The sequence below is a fragment of the Zosterops lateralis genome (genome assembly GCF_965231275.1).
Source record: "Zosterops lateralis genome assembly, chromosome: 10".
NCBI lineage: Eukaryota > Metazoa > Chordata > Aves > Passeriformes > Zosteropidae > Zosterops > Zosterops lateralis.
In genome coordinates this window covers 18,097,646-18,113,636 of record NC_139770.1, presented here as the reverse complement: position 1 = coordinate 18,113,636, position 15,991 = coordinate 18,097,646, and the positions used below count along the sequence as shown (strand labels likewise).

General features: G+C 42.6%; 1 protein-coding gene across 5 annotated transcripts in view; it reads right to left on the bottom strand.

Moving 5' to 3' along the window:
• EPHA4 (EPH receptor A4) overlaps nt 1–15,991 on the bottom strand; it is a 178,025-nt gene that overhangs the window by 3,249 nt on the left and 158,785 nt on the right. For all 5 annotated transcript variants that reach the window (XM_083868397.1, XM_083868398.1, XM_083868399.1 and 2 more), the window contains 8 exons: nt 15,673–15,786; nt 15,306–15,491; nt 11,362–11,423; nt 10,608–10,817; nt 7,969–8,118; nt 5,393–5,586; nt 2,419–2,574; nt 1,254–2,130 (listed from right to left, as the gene is read on the bottom strand). In XM_083868397.1, coding sequence (XP_083724523.1) covers nt 2,016–2,130; nt 2,419–2,574; nt 5,393–5,586; nt 7,969–8,118; nt 10,608–10,817; nt 11,362–11,423; nt 15,306–15,491; nt 15,673–15,786 — 1,187 coding nt within the window. In that variant the 3' untranslated portion in view covers nt 1,254–2,015. The remainder of the gene's footprint in view (nt 1–1,253; nt 2,131–2,418; nt 2,575–5,392; nt 5,587–7,968; nt 8,119–10,607; nt 10,818–11,361; nt 11,424–15,305; nt 15,492–15,672; nt 15,787–15,991) is intronic.

The following is a 15,991-nucleotide window of genomic DNA, read 5'->3' as shown; positions in this document are numbered from 1 at the left end:
CCACTAAATCATTTCTGAATTTGCTGTCAGGTATGGAGTAGGACCAAAATATTATAGACTAAAGAACCAGTCTGAGTGCCATTAAAGTATAAATCTCACCTTTCTGACATTGTGCCTGCCACATATGAAATGCAATGTCAGTTCTAAAGGACATGTCATGAAAATCCTCCTCCTACTCAGCACAGAGTAAGTGGCCCATCTTTTTTCTAAGGTCATCTCATCACTTTGGTCCTCAGAAGGACTTTAAAGCAATCTAACTTACATATTCTGTTCAAAAAGAGTAATAAAAGTTTCATGATAAATAAATTCAGGCTCTGTGTTCAGAGCTTTACTGGATAAAACTTTATCCTGTGTGACTACTGAGGACAACCACACTGCCATACCAGTCTCCTCTACCTGGCAACCCAGGGGATGCTTTCAGTCACTCAACTTCCACCTGTTCCCTAGAGGAGGCAGAGGGCAGCTGTTCCATGTTCCTTCTTGTTGGCCATACCTGCAGAGGGGTGTCAGGCCCCAGCTGTGCAGTCTGCACCTGGCCCTCACATGCACAGCTGCCCTGATAATCCCAGATAATGACCCTAAAATGCCTGGTTTCCAAAGTGGATTTTGGTTCTCACAACTGATCCAACAGGATCATGGTGCATGAGCTGTTACACTGCTGCGCTGCACAGAGCTGCCACCATGCCTGACACCCAAACTGCACAAAACCTGCAAGGCTGCATGCACACTCCCATTTCTTTCTGCTCCCCTTCCCATAAAACCACTGACACCACAACTGAAACGTGTCTTTCTAAAATCCAAATACTGCTTTTACTGCTGTTCATGAGAGAGCAGGAAAAGTCGTTGGTTCTTCTTGGTGCATTTCAGTATTTGTACTTTAGAGTATGGCATCCATTCATGCTGAGTTTTCCCAACCACAGCATAAGGCCATCCCTACTGCTTTCAGTGTGAAGTGGGGTCAAGCTCTCAGCGCTGAGCTGAGCCTCAAGACACTCCTACACCTTGTCTGCACACCCTACCAGGCAACAGCTTGGAAGCAATTTGAGACAGTGCAATTTTCACTGCCATCAAATAGAGCAAACAATGGGAAAGGCTCAGCAATTAGTCTGGGAAGCCAGCATATATAAACCAGTTAGGAACCCCAAATAACACATACCACAGCAGCTTTTATTTTCCCTGAACAGTGATGAAATCCTAGCACAGCTTACAAAATAAAGCACCATGAACATGTTGGACACTGCAGTTCCACTGACCTTCCATGAGACAAACGGACAAAGTTTCTTGAAAGAGAAAAGAAGTCTGAAAGCTCCACAGCCACGATTGTCACAGATGACTACTGGCAAGATGGTCACAAAAGTCTTTCAATGGTAGGCTTCAGCACAGCACAACAGCCAAGAACCTCCCCAGAAGTCCAGTTTTGCCCAGTAATCCACAAGGTGGGTCACTTCATGTCTCAAGCCCATAAACAGGTAGATCACTAATTGGCAGGCACTGATTAGCCACACGATATTCTCACTGAGGTTTCTGCAAGGTGTTAGTGATGCATCAAGTCTGCAAAGAATATCCTAGGGCAGGTTCTTCATTCCAGTGAAAGATACACAACGGTGGTTTCACCCACAAATAAAACACTATGGTTGTAATCCTACAGGTCACAGGGAGAAGGAAAGTAATGGTGTTGTTTTTTAAGCACAGTATCTGGCAGCAAACATAGCATCAAAACTTGAATGTGACTTTATATTTATATAGATACATGTATTTTACATATCATTGATCAACAGAGAAGTATGTTCCAGGAAACAATTTGTTCCAGGTCTGGTTTCAAATGACGGCTTGTCATTTCTGGAGGCCCCCCTCCCAACACACACGCTCGGGTTCCGCAATCTGTACATCAAACAACGCTGCAGATCTTTATTTCAACGGGCGAGGAGACGAAGTAAAAAAAGTGCAGTTCTTCAATTAAAGTGCATGGATGAGGTAAACTAATTTCAAGAGTTTTGAGTTTATTCAGTGCTGGCTCAGACGGGGACCATCCTGCCGTGCATCTGTTGCATTTGGGTGCGCATCGCTTGGACACTGTTCAGGATCTTGTTCTGGTGCGCCAGGGCTGTGATCCCGATCCTGGCCAGGTCCCTGTGGAAAGCAAGACAGGAACAAGGGGCTGAGAACTGTGGATCAGATGCTGGTGCAGAGAAAAATATTAAGAGTCAACCGCAAGCAGCATTAGCAAAAGCAAGGCAGATGTACAGAAATGTTTAATTAAATAAGTGGAGACATTTGTGGAGGCATTTTAAAGTTATCCTCCATCCAAATGAAAGGCATTCCATTCCTTTAATGAGTGTAATGATATGCAGCACAAAGCAAAAGAGGCTGATTAAATCCAGATTTACCAGTTTTTTTGTTATATTGCTGAGTACTTACTCCTGGTTCATATGCACCACAGCCTCTAGGGTGGTATAGCCAGCAGCTGTGAAGTTATCCTTGTATCGCTCCATTTTCATGGCTTGGAGCCAGTCACTGACAGAAACAACCGCCGAGAACTCAGGGGAGCTGGGATCCAGCAGGGCTGTGCTAGGTCTGCATGCCAAACAGTGAAAGGACAGAGAAATAGTGTCAGCTGGATCATGAACCACAAACCAAAGTCTGGTCTCTGCAACAATTAACCTCAATGATGAGGGAAAGCAAGGGCAAGAGGCTGTGCCCAATGAAACTGGTGGTTCTGCTCATCACCTCAGATAAGTGCAAGAAACTGAGCAAGATTCAAAGTAATGGGCCAATTTTTGCTAAGAATGAATTTGACCTGAGGTTTCTATTTTTGGTTTGAGATCTAATTTGAACCACAATGCAGCTTATGATTTCCATCTCAGATACAAACCAAGTTCATAGAAAATTCTTTTACTCCCCAAAACAAAGAAGATGGTAATGCTGGGAGGCATTTGGCCTGCTGGGTCTGTATCTCACGGGCAGCAATGCCAGACCTTGCCAACGCTGCATGTGTCAGACTTCAGCTCAGCAGCTATAGAAACACTACTGAAGTATGTGCAAAGAACTGGGAGCTCACACCCTGCCAGACTGGTTTGGAGGGTAAAACTCAGGGCGGGTTCAGATGACTCCTGTTTCTAGCCAGCTCTGCTCAGTGCATTCAATCAAACTCAGGACAGCAGGGAGTTAATCCCCTCTTTAATCAATCCATTCCTGACCAAGTGTGTGCCAAGAGTGGTGGGAATCACACAAGCTTTGATCTTCGTTTGCACTGTGGAATGTGCTTCTCATTTTGCCTTGCACAGTTTTGCCAATAATTATTTTTACATTTTCTTCTCTTATTAATATTGCATTATTTCATATATATCATAAGTCACGGTTTCATTAAAGCACTATAAATTACTGTTATCTATCTAATCAAAACAATTATCATTTAGCAATTTATTTGAAAATGCACATCATCAAAGACTAGGTGTGCAATAGCATGGTTAGGTCTTGCCTGAGGCATTGAGTACATGCTGGTAATACTTGGTTCAAGTCTTTTACTGCATTATCTAACACAAGACCAATGATGGTAACCTATTTATATAAAATTATGCTTTAGGTATAAAGTAATATATTAATAATGTTATATGCATATTTAAAATTCCTATTCTGAAGGCAAGAAAAATATTTATAAACAGCCATGAACGTGAAATGACCTTGAATAGGCTGTTAACTTACACACACACAGAATGACCTTGAACAGGTTATTAACTATTGGAAGACCTATAAATTTTCAAAGAGCACCAGAAAATTGAAAAGAAAGCAAAATGGAGGAGTTCATACTGTGATTCTTCAATCAAATTATCACAGCAGATCATACTGTGATTCTCACCACGTAAATTATTTAAGCCTCAAGGGAGAATGTATTTTTGCCAGGCTCCCAGTGCAATTAGGGCAATCTGGAAGACGTAGTGATAGTGGCCTCATAGGGTTAATGATCCCTCTTCTGGTGACATACATTGTAAGCAAGACTCACAAAGAGACACACAAGTTTAAAAAATGGATGTTGTTCTGTTGGAGGCTGAGACAGAATCTCTGTTACTCCCTCACTGATTCAAGAAACTTAATTTTGCATTGTCTAATGCATATTTTTGTACCTTCCCTCCTACTAAAAAACATTTTCCTATTATCTTCCTCGTTCAAGTCCTTTTTCCATATTTGCTGTAAGCAAATCTACCTGACACAGCAGAGACATTTGAGAAAAACAGACCAAAGCTGGTAGAGATCAGTAAAGCTCCTATTACCTCACCAGTGTTTCACCAGCTTAAACAAACTGCTGATCTGTCTCAACAGATATATTTTGGTTTTACCCTACAACTCTGGGAGTTTCCTTCCTGCTGTACTCCTCTTGCACGTACCAGGTACACCACGCTTAGCAAACAAAACAAATGTAATGCAGGATTGGTGGAGACATGAAACTGGCTTTCCACAAAATTAAATTCAAATTCACATAAAAATTAATCCACACCTTCCCAATGCCCGCGAGGCGTTGGCTGTAATGCTGTAATGCTCATTTGCAAATCCTACACAAATCTAGGGTTTATAAAAGTTGATGATGTGCTTTTCCTGCAGAAAACCACATCACTCCTGTTAGCTGCACTGACTGAGGTGACCCTACCCACTCAAGCCCTTTCACCAGGGGGGAGAAGGGGAAAGAAGCAGCAGACTTTGCCTCTCGACAGAGCTTGCCTGCGTCAGGACATGCTTAAGGCTGTGCTGGAAACCTGCTCAGCGTTGGTGTGATCCAGCAGCAGCTCTGCTCACTCCCTTTCCTGCTGGCAGGGCTGGGAAGCCTGGGTGCCCTGGGGGAGCCAGCAGAGCCCTGTGCTCACCTGTGCTGAGCTGTGACTGCTGTGCAGGCTGGTCCTGCAGAGCTGTGTGGCACTTGCACTCTCTGTGTCACCATGCACTCAGTGTGTGCCACCTTGCACTGTCTGTGTCACCTGCACTCAGTGTGCCACTGGCACACTCTGTGTCACCACGCACTCAGTGTGTGACCTTGCACTCAGTGTGCCCCCTGCACTCAGTGTGCCACCTTGCACTGTCTGTGTCACCTGCTCTCTGTCACCTCGCACTCAGTGTGCCACCTTGCACTGTCTGTGTCACCTGCACTCAGTGTGCCACCTTGCACTTAGTGTGTCACCTGCACTCAGTGTGCCACCTTGCTCTCTCTGTTTCACCTTCACTCAGTGCGCCACCTTGCACTCAGTGCGTCACCTTGCACTCAGTGTGCCACTTTGCTCTCTCTGTGTCACCTCCACTCAGTGTGCCATCTTGCACTCTGCCACCCTGCACTCACACTGTGCCCCCTGCACTCTGCCTGTCACCTCTCCTGCGCTCCCTGTCACCATGGCAGAGCAGGGCTGACCTGGAGCTCTCGCTGCCTGTCCTCTTGAGGCTGTTGGGGTTGCGGATGAGCTTGTCCAGCATGTTGACGATCTGTCCGAACTTGGGGCGGTCGCTGCGCTCCTTCTGCCAGCAGTCCAGCATCAGCTGGTGCAGGGCGATGGGGCAGTCCATGGGCGGGGGCAGCCGGTACCCCTCCTCGATGGCTTTGATCACCTGCAAATGGCACAGTTAGAGAACGTCAGACACTGCTCAGTCTACCAGCTGAGTACCATTTATCCTAGGGCCATCCACACTATGGTGACAAATCCCCAGTTAAGTGATACAACACGGAAAATTGCACTCAGACTCAGGCAGCTGGTGGTCTCAGAACTGTCATTTCTCCTCAGCAATTCAAAACTAAAAGGGTACAGCACCCAGAGCAGACATCAGGCAGGGCAATTTGTCACAGAAAAGCACACAGGATACAGGAATGACAGAAAAGGCCTGGTTAGAAATAAGGAACTAGCCTCACTGGACAGAGGGCTGGAGAAGCAACAGCTCTACAGCAAGTCTTTACTGTCAGTCAGTTTTGGGTGCACTATGTTGAGACTGTATTTTTCCCATCATTTTTAAGGTACAGCAGATCACTCCCTCCCCCTGTCCTCCTGGGCTAGCTCATCTCTGTCAGTAATAGAGGCCAGGAGAAAAGAGAACAGGAGGGAACCTGTTCTCTTGCTGCTGTATCCTCTGAGCCAAGAAATGCAGAGATGGGAACCCTTTTGTGCAGCTTTACAAAAGTCCAACACATCTTAAGTATGTATTTCATATTTAACAGACCCCAGAGAAACTCAGACTGAAATCACTTCAAACCCTCTAAAAAGCACTCCAGAGGCTCTAATGGCCTCTTAGCTCTCTCAGGAGAATGGGACACGACCAGAACTCAATTCTGACATGACAGGGACATGACCCAGGAGCCTTCAGATCTGAATTAATCGATATGACACTGCTGGCAGGACTCACCATGAGACTAAAGACCAGGAGTGCTCAGAGACTGAGTTGCACTAAATTCCCTCCTTCTGGACTTGTCCAATTAGTGGCTAAAATCCACTGGGAGGACAAGGTGAGGGATATGCTTGCATTATTAGCAGCTATTCAGTGACCACAAACAAAGTGGCTCTCACTCCTCTAGAAAGAATGAAGATCCTTTTGATTTCTCTTGATTCAACAGACACTGAGTATAATTTGAAACCCATTTCTGCTTTGTTGTGAGAAGCACTGCTCTTGCCATCATTAAGGCGGCAAAAAGGCATGTCTATGCTAGAGACTGTAAAGAGTGTGCAGAGACAGTAATATTGGCTTTCCCTGTCTTGTTCAAGCCAGCTTTTCAACACGGTCTGGCAGTGCAGTCGCAGTGAACACCAGCCTAACATAAACAGCTCTAATAAAAACAGCTGTTTGTTGCAGTGAGCTCCACTGTGCTGTGCAGACATGCCTGATATAACCAACACACATCTGGTGTTTTATTTTCTTGCTAAGTCTTGATGACTTCCTGTTAGCAAAAGGAAGGCGAGATTGGGTGCCAGAAGAGACATTTCACATCAGAAGGAAATTAAAATTATATCCCCCATTTAGATTAAATGCCATCCCCATCTAGACACTCTTTGAAAATGTTCAGCTCTACAGAAGAAAGCAGATGACTTGTAAAATGCCTTAACCACTCCCATGGCTGTATATTCAGATTACCATTTTCTTCTTCCTTTATTTGCTTGTAAATCCCCTGGGAAAAGAATTACGGATAATCTAGGACTCATTTTCACTGGGATTTTTTTTTTCATTTAATAAAAATTCTATTAGCAAAGGCTCTTATTAGCATTATTATTAAATACTCTTCTGGAACAGCAGCCATTGTGCACAGTCCCTCTTGGAACACACTGAAGTAGTCCAGATGGTATGGTTAAACAGGACATGCATAATTTAAGAATGGTCATTTACAAAAGCTGCTTTTTAATGCCCTCAGGGGACAGTTATGCCATTGTCACAAGGATGCTCTGACTGATAATCAGAACTGGATATCCTAGGTGTTGATTTAAATATCCTACAAGAAATGAAATCTACTGGAAGAGTTGTAACCACAGTGGAGCTTCAAGAATTAACTACCAATAGGAAGCCAAATAAAATTCAAGTATTTTTTTCTCTAAAAGACATTCAGTAAACTCAAGATATAACACGAACATTCAAATCTTCCTTCTCTTGACAGTATTACAATTTGACAATTTAAATATATTAGTTTTCCCTTTCCTCCATTTTTCTTTAATTGCTATTATTTTTTAATTTAAAAGACCAAACCAAATAAACCCTACACAAAAGGTATAGAGCCTAAGTTGAGAATCCCCCATTCCATGACCTCGGACAAAGCTTGAAGTACTCAAGGAACTTCAGTTCCAGAGAGTTTCCCTGAGAAACAGGAATCTACCACCCGTGATATCCTTTAAAAAGCCTGGAAAAAAACACCTTATAGCCATATAGCAATTGCCACAGACACACATCAGCAGACACTAAGGACAGAGATGAAGGCGTGGGCAGGGGAAGGGAGGGAAAATGCAGAAGGAGACTCACATCTTGGTTGGACATGTCCCAGTAGGGCCTCTCCCCGTAGGACATCACCTCCCACATGACGATGCCGTAGCTCCAGACGTCGCTGGCCGAGGTGAACTTGCGGTAGGCGATGGCCTCGGGAGCCGTCCACCTGATGGGGATCTTCCCCCCCTGCCACCAAGACACAGAACCACAGCCCATGAGTCACTGATGCAGCAGTGAACGTGTGTGTGTGTGCCTGACACTGCTCTACATATCCAAAACACAAAATGGCTTTTTGTGTACAGCTCCAGAACCCTCCTTAAAAACGCATCCACTTTCTCTCCCGCTTGCCATAAAGCTGTCAGATCCAACCAGGAGGCAATGCTGCCCATCTGTTTTCTTTAGTCGTGAGGAGGCAAACCAGTAAATTGTTAAATGTATTTTTATCAGCCCTCCAAGAGATCTCTGCTTAGGGCTTCGCTGAAGCCTGAGAACAAGCCAGGGGTTTTACAAAGTATATATTAGAGATTTAGTTGACAAAACAAATAAGTATATGTTGTTAATTACTATTTCCTTACTTGCCTGTCTGACCTGTTTGGCTTGTTTCAGAAAAATGGGATTACAAACATTTTGCTTTTCAAAAAGGTAAAATAAAGAGAGGATAAAGTGGGAAGATGTAGGAATACAATGGTGTTTCCCATGGGCAATATCCCAACTCCTACCAGAGATGTGAGAGGACAAGCAAGCCCCTGGGCTCTCCCAGACCCTGGGGGAGGAGTTCAACACCAAAGCAGGGTACAAGGCTGCTTTTGATACCTGTTGGAGAAAGCTGCCTCTTCTTACAATATTTCTCTTTAAACAAATAAAAACTCTTGGCCATCTGATTTGGGCCACTGAGGCCCAGTATTTAAAAAGGAACTCACTCCATCCTGTTTATCTGATTTTGCCTTAGCTGAGTGATCCCAGGCCAGAGATTTCGCCTTTTGTTTATGCTAATATGCAAGGTGTTTTTAATTGAGCTTTTGGTTTCCTGCAGTTCCATCTGGGGAATGACTTAAGCTGAACAAAGGTTTTCAGGGTTTTTTTCATTTGCTTTTATGCTTTTTTGATTAAGTTTATTTTGGTAGGTTTTTCCCCCAGCCATCTCCTAGATAGCTTTTATCCATAACTGAGTGCAGTGTGTGCATACTTAATAGTATATTGTTCTTCTATATCTCTCAAGTGTTTAATATGGACTGGTTCCAAAGCCAAGGGAAATCAAAAGGGGTCCTTCTTCTCCTAGCTGCTTCATCCTTTGCACCAGGCCCTTTATGAATCAGGTTGTGGCAATATGTGCCTTGGTGACTACAAGATGCTCTCACTTTAATGAGTTATTAACAGGAGCAGAAGGCATTATTCTCTTAAAAAATGTTGCTTTAAAATTTGCACTCTACTGCAGCCTCTCTGCTTATGCAAAAGCTTTATTCCTCCTTTCAGACACAGATGCACCAACATTGTTTATACATGGTTGTCATTCTAAAAATTGTCAATAAGCGCTTTATATTTAGCTGCTTGAGCACAGTGCAGTTAATCCAAATACTCCTGATCCTTCATTACTGATACCAAATGAAGACAATGACTGTAAAGCAAATGTCATTGACTCTCTCCTGAGAGCAAACAATACCATATCTCCACTTGCTAAATTCAAAGAGAAGCTTTTCAGTCATTTCTGTCTTGCCCTTGTGTGCTTGTCTAAACTCTGATTTCCCTGAATACAGCTTTTCAGACCTTTGCTTCTGCTTCTTCCACTTGACACCCTTATGAGTGAGAGATACCAAGGCTGGCCAGCATTTAATACTACAGGAGTCTATCCTCCCCTGTAATGAGCTGTGAATCCATTAAAGGATGAGTGTTGGGATTAAACAGCAAGTTCTGAATGCTGCAAACAAATTCAGCACTAGGGAGAACAGATGGAGAATGGCAGATATTTAAAAATGAAGAAAATAAGCAATTAAAAAAGGAAACTTTATAAACCGATGTTTTTCTCTTTACATGCATGTAGATATCAGAGATATTGGTACAAAGGCTGGTAATGGCTGGGATGTTGTTTTGTGGCCAGAATACTTGCATTAGCCCTATTCGATGTGCAGCATATTAAAATAGCTTTAGCAAAATTACCTAACAGTGGGATGCTGAAATAGAGATAAAATGGGAAAGAAACAAAAAATGGGAACACAGGCCTAGCACTTTTCCCAGCTCAAATCATTTAGGTCAAATTTATGACTGGCTTTGTGATGGGCAGAAGTGGATGCCTTTTTTTTTTTTTTTCTTGTGGTGTATCTACACCTGCTGTATCAAGCATGAGTAGGACCAGCAAATTGGAAGCCACGTTTGTACATATCAGAAGGATATCTGGCATCAGATTCCTGTCATGTGCTGTATCATGATGAAGGAACAAGAGGAATAAATGGGTCACATCCTCAGAAAAGAAATACTGCTGTGGCCACTGCTGTAGCAGCAACAGCACATCAATTTATAGGAGCTGTGGAGCCTGGGCCAATGTTTACTTTTAGGTTGTGATTTGAGGTTTTCACTTGTGACTGAGACTATTTTAAAACAAACCACTGTCACCTCCCACACAGTCAGACAAAAACCAACAGGCAGGCACGACAACATGGCCACTTTCCTTCCCTCCTTACCCGTGTGGTATAAGCTGCCTCAGGGTCATCCTCCAGCACCCGGGACATGCCAAAATCAGACACTTTGCAGACCAGGTTGCTGTTGACCAGAATGTTGCGGGCAGCGAGATCCCGGTGCACGTAGCTCATGTCAGACAGGTACTTCATCCCTGAGCCAATGCCACGGAGCATCCCCACCAGCTGGATCACTGTGAACCTGCCATCGTTCTTCTGCATGTGAGGAGAGGAGCAAAATCACGGAGCATTAAGCTAAAAGCTACATTATTGCCACTGCTGAAATTGGCAAGGAGCAGAGCTACAGATTGCCATTTCCTCTCAAATAAAATGCAATGTTATTTCCTCACTCTGCTCACCAGTGTCTATAAGTCACCAGCAAAGCAAAAACCCAGAGGTTCTGTCACAGCTTTCAGTGATGCAGTATCCCATTTAAAATGAATCTGATTTTAATGAGTCTACAGCACTGCAATGCTTTCCAAAATGGAGCAAGTCAGAACCATTCACATTCAACATGGATTATTTAAGACCCTGCTATTTTTAAAATAATTTATTTTATATTCTTCCATGTTATATTTATTCTGGTTTTTGAGAGGAGCAACACCAGAAAACAGAATTTCCCAAGTGCAAACATAATTTCTTTAAAACTGTGCAAGTTTCAGTATTTTTCTGAAAATAAATTGAAAAAAGAAAGAAACAAAGAAAACCAGAAAATATTTCCCAGTATGAAATCTCTTTAGCTTTTGAAGAAATCACCTACCCTGAGGAAGGCATCCAAGGAGCCATTCTCCATGTACTCAGTTATGATCATTACTGGTTTACCTAGAGTGCACAGAAAGAAAAACACAATTCCTTGATGAACGCCAATGTTAATGGGATAAAAATGGCTTGCACATGATTTTACTGCCAAGACACCTGGCTTACACAATCTAATTTAATTTGAAAAGCACCGAGCTTATGCCTCAGCTGTGGGGAGCAAGAGATGAAATATTATAGGACAGAAACATTTAAAGGGCCCATCTGGAAGGTTAACCCTTTGGTTGACTCATTGACACGGTCTTTAACTAAAGTGGCTCCTGTTCTCTAAGGAATATGTGAATTAATAATTGAGAACTAAGAAACAAAGATCTGTCCAAACCTGACAAAAATCTTTAGTGTAATAAATTGCTCACAGAGAGAGAAAATGGAATTTGTGAATGCTTTGGTCTCTCTGTCTTTTTTGAAAGATCAATGTTTTAGGCAAGTTGGAAGCTGCCAGGAGCTACAAGGTATTCCAAGACAACTGGATTCAACAATGAAAAATACAGGCTCTTCCTCTTAACCTTGTCTGTCCCGAATTTGTATTCTGTGTCTCTCATTATTTATAAATGAGATAAAGCTATTTGCCTCCTGAAGTCAGCCAGGGATTCAGCGTCCTATGTCACATTTAGGGCACAGAGCTCAGCAGCACCCAGCTCCCCATGCTGCAACAGGGGCCAAGCTGGGAAATAGGAGGAGAAATGCAATGTTACTGACAGGGGGATGCTTTCTAAGCACTCTCCTGCCTGAAACAATAGCAAATACCCAAATAAGGCTTGATGATGTCTTTAGGAGTTTTAGAAAGGTCACACAGTGCTGAAACTGAGAACATTTAGGCACATACAAGGAACACTAATTATTTCATGGAGTTAAATCCTACTGCATATTTGACACACAGGTATTTGTAGAAATAGGTCTTATAAGACGTCAAAAGAGAAATGGCAGAAGTACAGAACTAATTCATCAAAGGCTGAATGGCAAAAGCCCAGTCCCAATATAAGCACTGTTAACATGAGCACCTGACAATCGGTGCTGTCTGGCATGGCAAACCTTCCTCTCTCTTATGCTTTACCTATAGGAACTATTGAGTTTTCTTTCTAAACAAAAAAATGGTGTCCCAGAGAAACTCAGCTTTTACCTCCTAGAGCAGGTCTGAATAAGGGACCATTACAGGGAAAGAAGGCTTCAAAGGCCAGGTCACCTAGACTGTAGATAGCTCAACTGCCTCTTGGTATGGGAGGTATCAGAACTACTTAATTTTTCCTTGCTTCTATCACCAGCCAGGAACTGCTCCAGAACAACCATCTCTAAAAATTACCCTACCGTGAAATGTTGCAGCATTTAAAGTTCCCCTAATAGTTTCTACCTCAGTGCATCTTTCACCAAGATTCCTTTCTCTTCATTTGTCAGGGATTTCTGGTTATGAAGTAACCTTTTTTTAATGAGAAAACCATATGCTAAAAGGAACATTTACCACATTTCACTTAGGCCAACATCTCTGTGCGATACATAACTTGTTTCACTCATCATTACTTATTTCACCTTTCTGGTCCCAACCTATCTTTTACAGACCTTTTGCTACTCCTGCTTTTACTTCCCTTCTCTGCTGGTATCCAAATTCTTACTGTTTTGGTCTCATGCAAGCTGGCATGCCTGTGAAATGCCATTACTGAATGCTGCAGAGGAGCAATGGTATTGCATAAAGCAAACTGCTGTGGATGAAGGGCTGAGTGACCTTGGTTGAGCACATCCTTAAGTAAAAGTGCGTGATAAAGCATCATCCTCCCTCTAATTCACCTTTGAAAGCATTCTGTTGTAGAAAGACGAAAAAACTTCAACCAAATCTGGATATGGCACTGATTCATTTATACTTTGCAACTGTGACAGCAACCCTTCCACTGAACAAATACAGCTAAATGAGTATTAATTAACCTTCTTCAATCAAAAGATACTATGTCAACGTAGAAGGGAAGAAAGGAAGACTCTTTCAGTGCATTAACGTGTAATTTCATTACTCAGGCACTTCTTCAGCAGGGGAGGGGGGGATAGAGAGAGGAGGGAGAAGTTACCATCAGCGAGTCAATTATTAAAGTACTTGACTAGCAGCCAATAATTTATTCATGGTTTTTTGCTGCCTCTCTCAACCCCCGTCTATACCAGTATTTATCTCACATTTTAATTTCCAGTTTATTAAATGCATTCATTTATCACAGCATTCAGGAAACCCGTGGAGAAATGGAGATAAATGTGTTCTCAAGTAGCCCCGTTTCCCCAGGAGCACAGCGCGGAGGTAACGGAGCCGGGCTGCTGCTGGAGCATCACTTACTGGGAGCCAGGAATGGAGCACTCCCAGGTCACGCTGCCACCTCCTCGGTGAAAATTCCCCATCATTTTAATTCACTGACAACTGCATTATGCAAATGAGGATGGTCATTTATAACTGCTGGAGCTGTAGCAGCTCAGGGGCTTCCAGCCTCAGTGGGATTTCAACACAAAGATCCCCCTGTTGTCTTTCTTTTACTGAGGTGCTGAAAGAATCACTGTCTGAGGCAAACACTGTGGCCTGATCACAACCCTCCTGCCCTTTGTTATAACAATCACAGAGAGAGACACTCAGACCTTCCAAATTTAAACAGAGTACTGTATTTTAATTTTAGTTTTGAGGGATGCTCTCAGTAAAGGATGGCCAAAATTAGTCCAAACTGCTCTTTGCCTTTAAAAGCAAACTGCCACACAATGTATGAGCCATTTTCAACTGTTGAGAGAAGGCAGACCAGGAGACAGCAACACAAATGAGCAGGGCTAAGATTTCCAGAAACAAAAGTGGCAGAGTAAGTATCAGCTCTCACTGACATTCAAGAGGGACAGAGTTTTACAGTGGAATTGATGGTTTTGATAACCCTCTATGAGAGGTACTTTGTTCTTCTAGTAATATTTTACTTTTTAACTTTTCATCCATCTCAAATTTTAATTGCTCCCACTATTAATACCCTGTATTCACGTTGCTCATGCTGCAGAAGGTGAGCTTCACAAAGTCCACTCTGAAAGCAGGTCACAAGATCACTGCCTGCTTTCCATGGTACCCTGAGCATGAGCCCCAACATCCAAAAGGTCTTTTAAGATTAGCAATCAGAGCCAGGCTTTGCCACCACAGCAGCTGGAGCAGAGACAATACCCACACCATGGCAGTGGCACCTTATCAGGTCACACCCAAGCACTGCTGCCTCACAGGAGCATTTTCAGCTCTAGCCTAGAAAGCACCCAGCAAGCACTGTCACTCTCTAAAGCACAGGGAACACTGTCAGACTCAAAAAAAAACCCAAACAAAGCAAACAAAAAGATTGTCCAGGTAAATTCTGCAGAGTGAAACTAGCATACCTGTAAATCAGAGAAAACAAATAAGCAAGTTTCACACTAAAATAGCCTACTTCATTTCAAAGGCTTGCTCTTTACATCTGTGCTTTGTACTTTAAACATATGACTGTGTAGTTTTGTTTTGGTATTTTTCCCCCATCATTTTGAATTCTTCGCTCACCATCTGCTTTTGCCTATCCTGTAACAATCATCTCAGTCTAGCAAAGATGTGAAAGATGCCTGCTTGGCATAGCAAGAAGGGATAAAAAAAAAGCCAACCCCTGCAGTATTAATTCCCTCTACAAAATCCTGTACAAGCTGCCTACAGATAGAGTATCAGTTGAAACTGTAAACCCATTTATAGCTGACAACAAGATTAATGACTTGTCCTGCACTGATTTCCTCCTATTAGCTATCAGTGGATCTGTTCCATCTGTCATTTTACAGGATAGAGGGTAAGAAGGAAAAAAAAAAAAAAGCCAGCATACACCACACAGACTTAATTTCTCAGTGACTTCCAAATTGGACTTGTCATGAAAATGACCTACTTACATTTAGTAACGACACCTTCCAAGTGGATGATATTGGGGTGGTCAAATTGTCCCATGATACTGGCCTCACTCAGAAAGTCTCTCCTTTGTTTATCAGTGTAACCAGCTTTTAGAGTCTTGATAGCAACACAGATTTCTCTTTTTCCTGGCACTTTGAGACGTCCACTGCACACTTCACCAAACTCCCCTTGAAGAAAAAGGCACAAGAATCCGTGGTCATGAGCCTGAAGCTTGAACTTGTGTTGTCAAACTGTTATGTCAGTACATTTGGGAGAACTGTCATATAAAAATCATAGGATCACACGTTCCTTAAAAGCAAATTTAAAAGTATATTTACAGAAAAAAAATGCAAAAGTTCTGGCACTTACCCACACCAATAACTTTTTCAATCTTTATGCAGGAGGCATCGATTTCTTTGGCAAATTCCCTCACAGCTTGGTTTGGATCCTCATATGTAAAAGGATCCACATATGTTCTAACACCTGCAAGGCAGAAATGTTTTATTTGAAGTCAATGATCTACATGCTGCTGAACACAGAACATATGAGACTGAAGCCTTAATGATATACAACAGCAAAGAGAGTGTACAATAAAAATGTACTGTAAGCCAGGAATGACTGATAAGGAAGGAAGGACTTAAGTATTTTTCCCCCCAGTGCAATATTTTAAAGTGTAAACATTTAATAT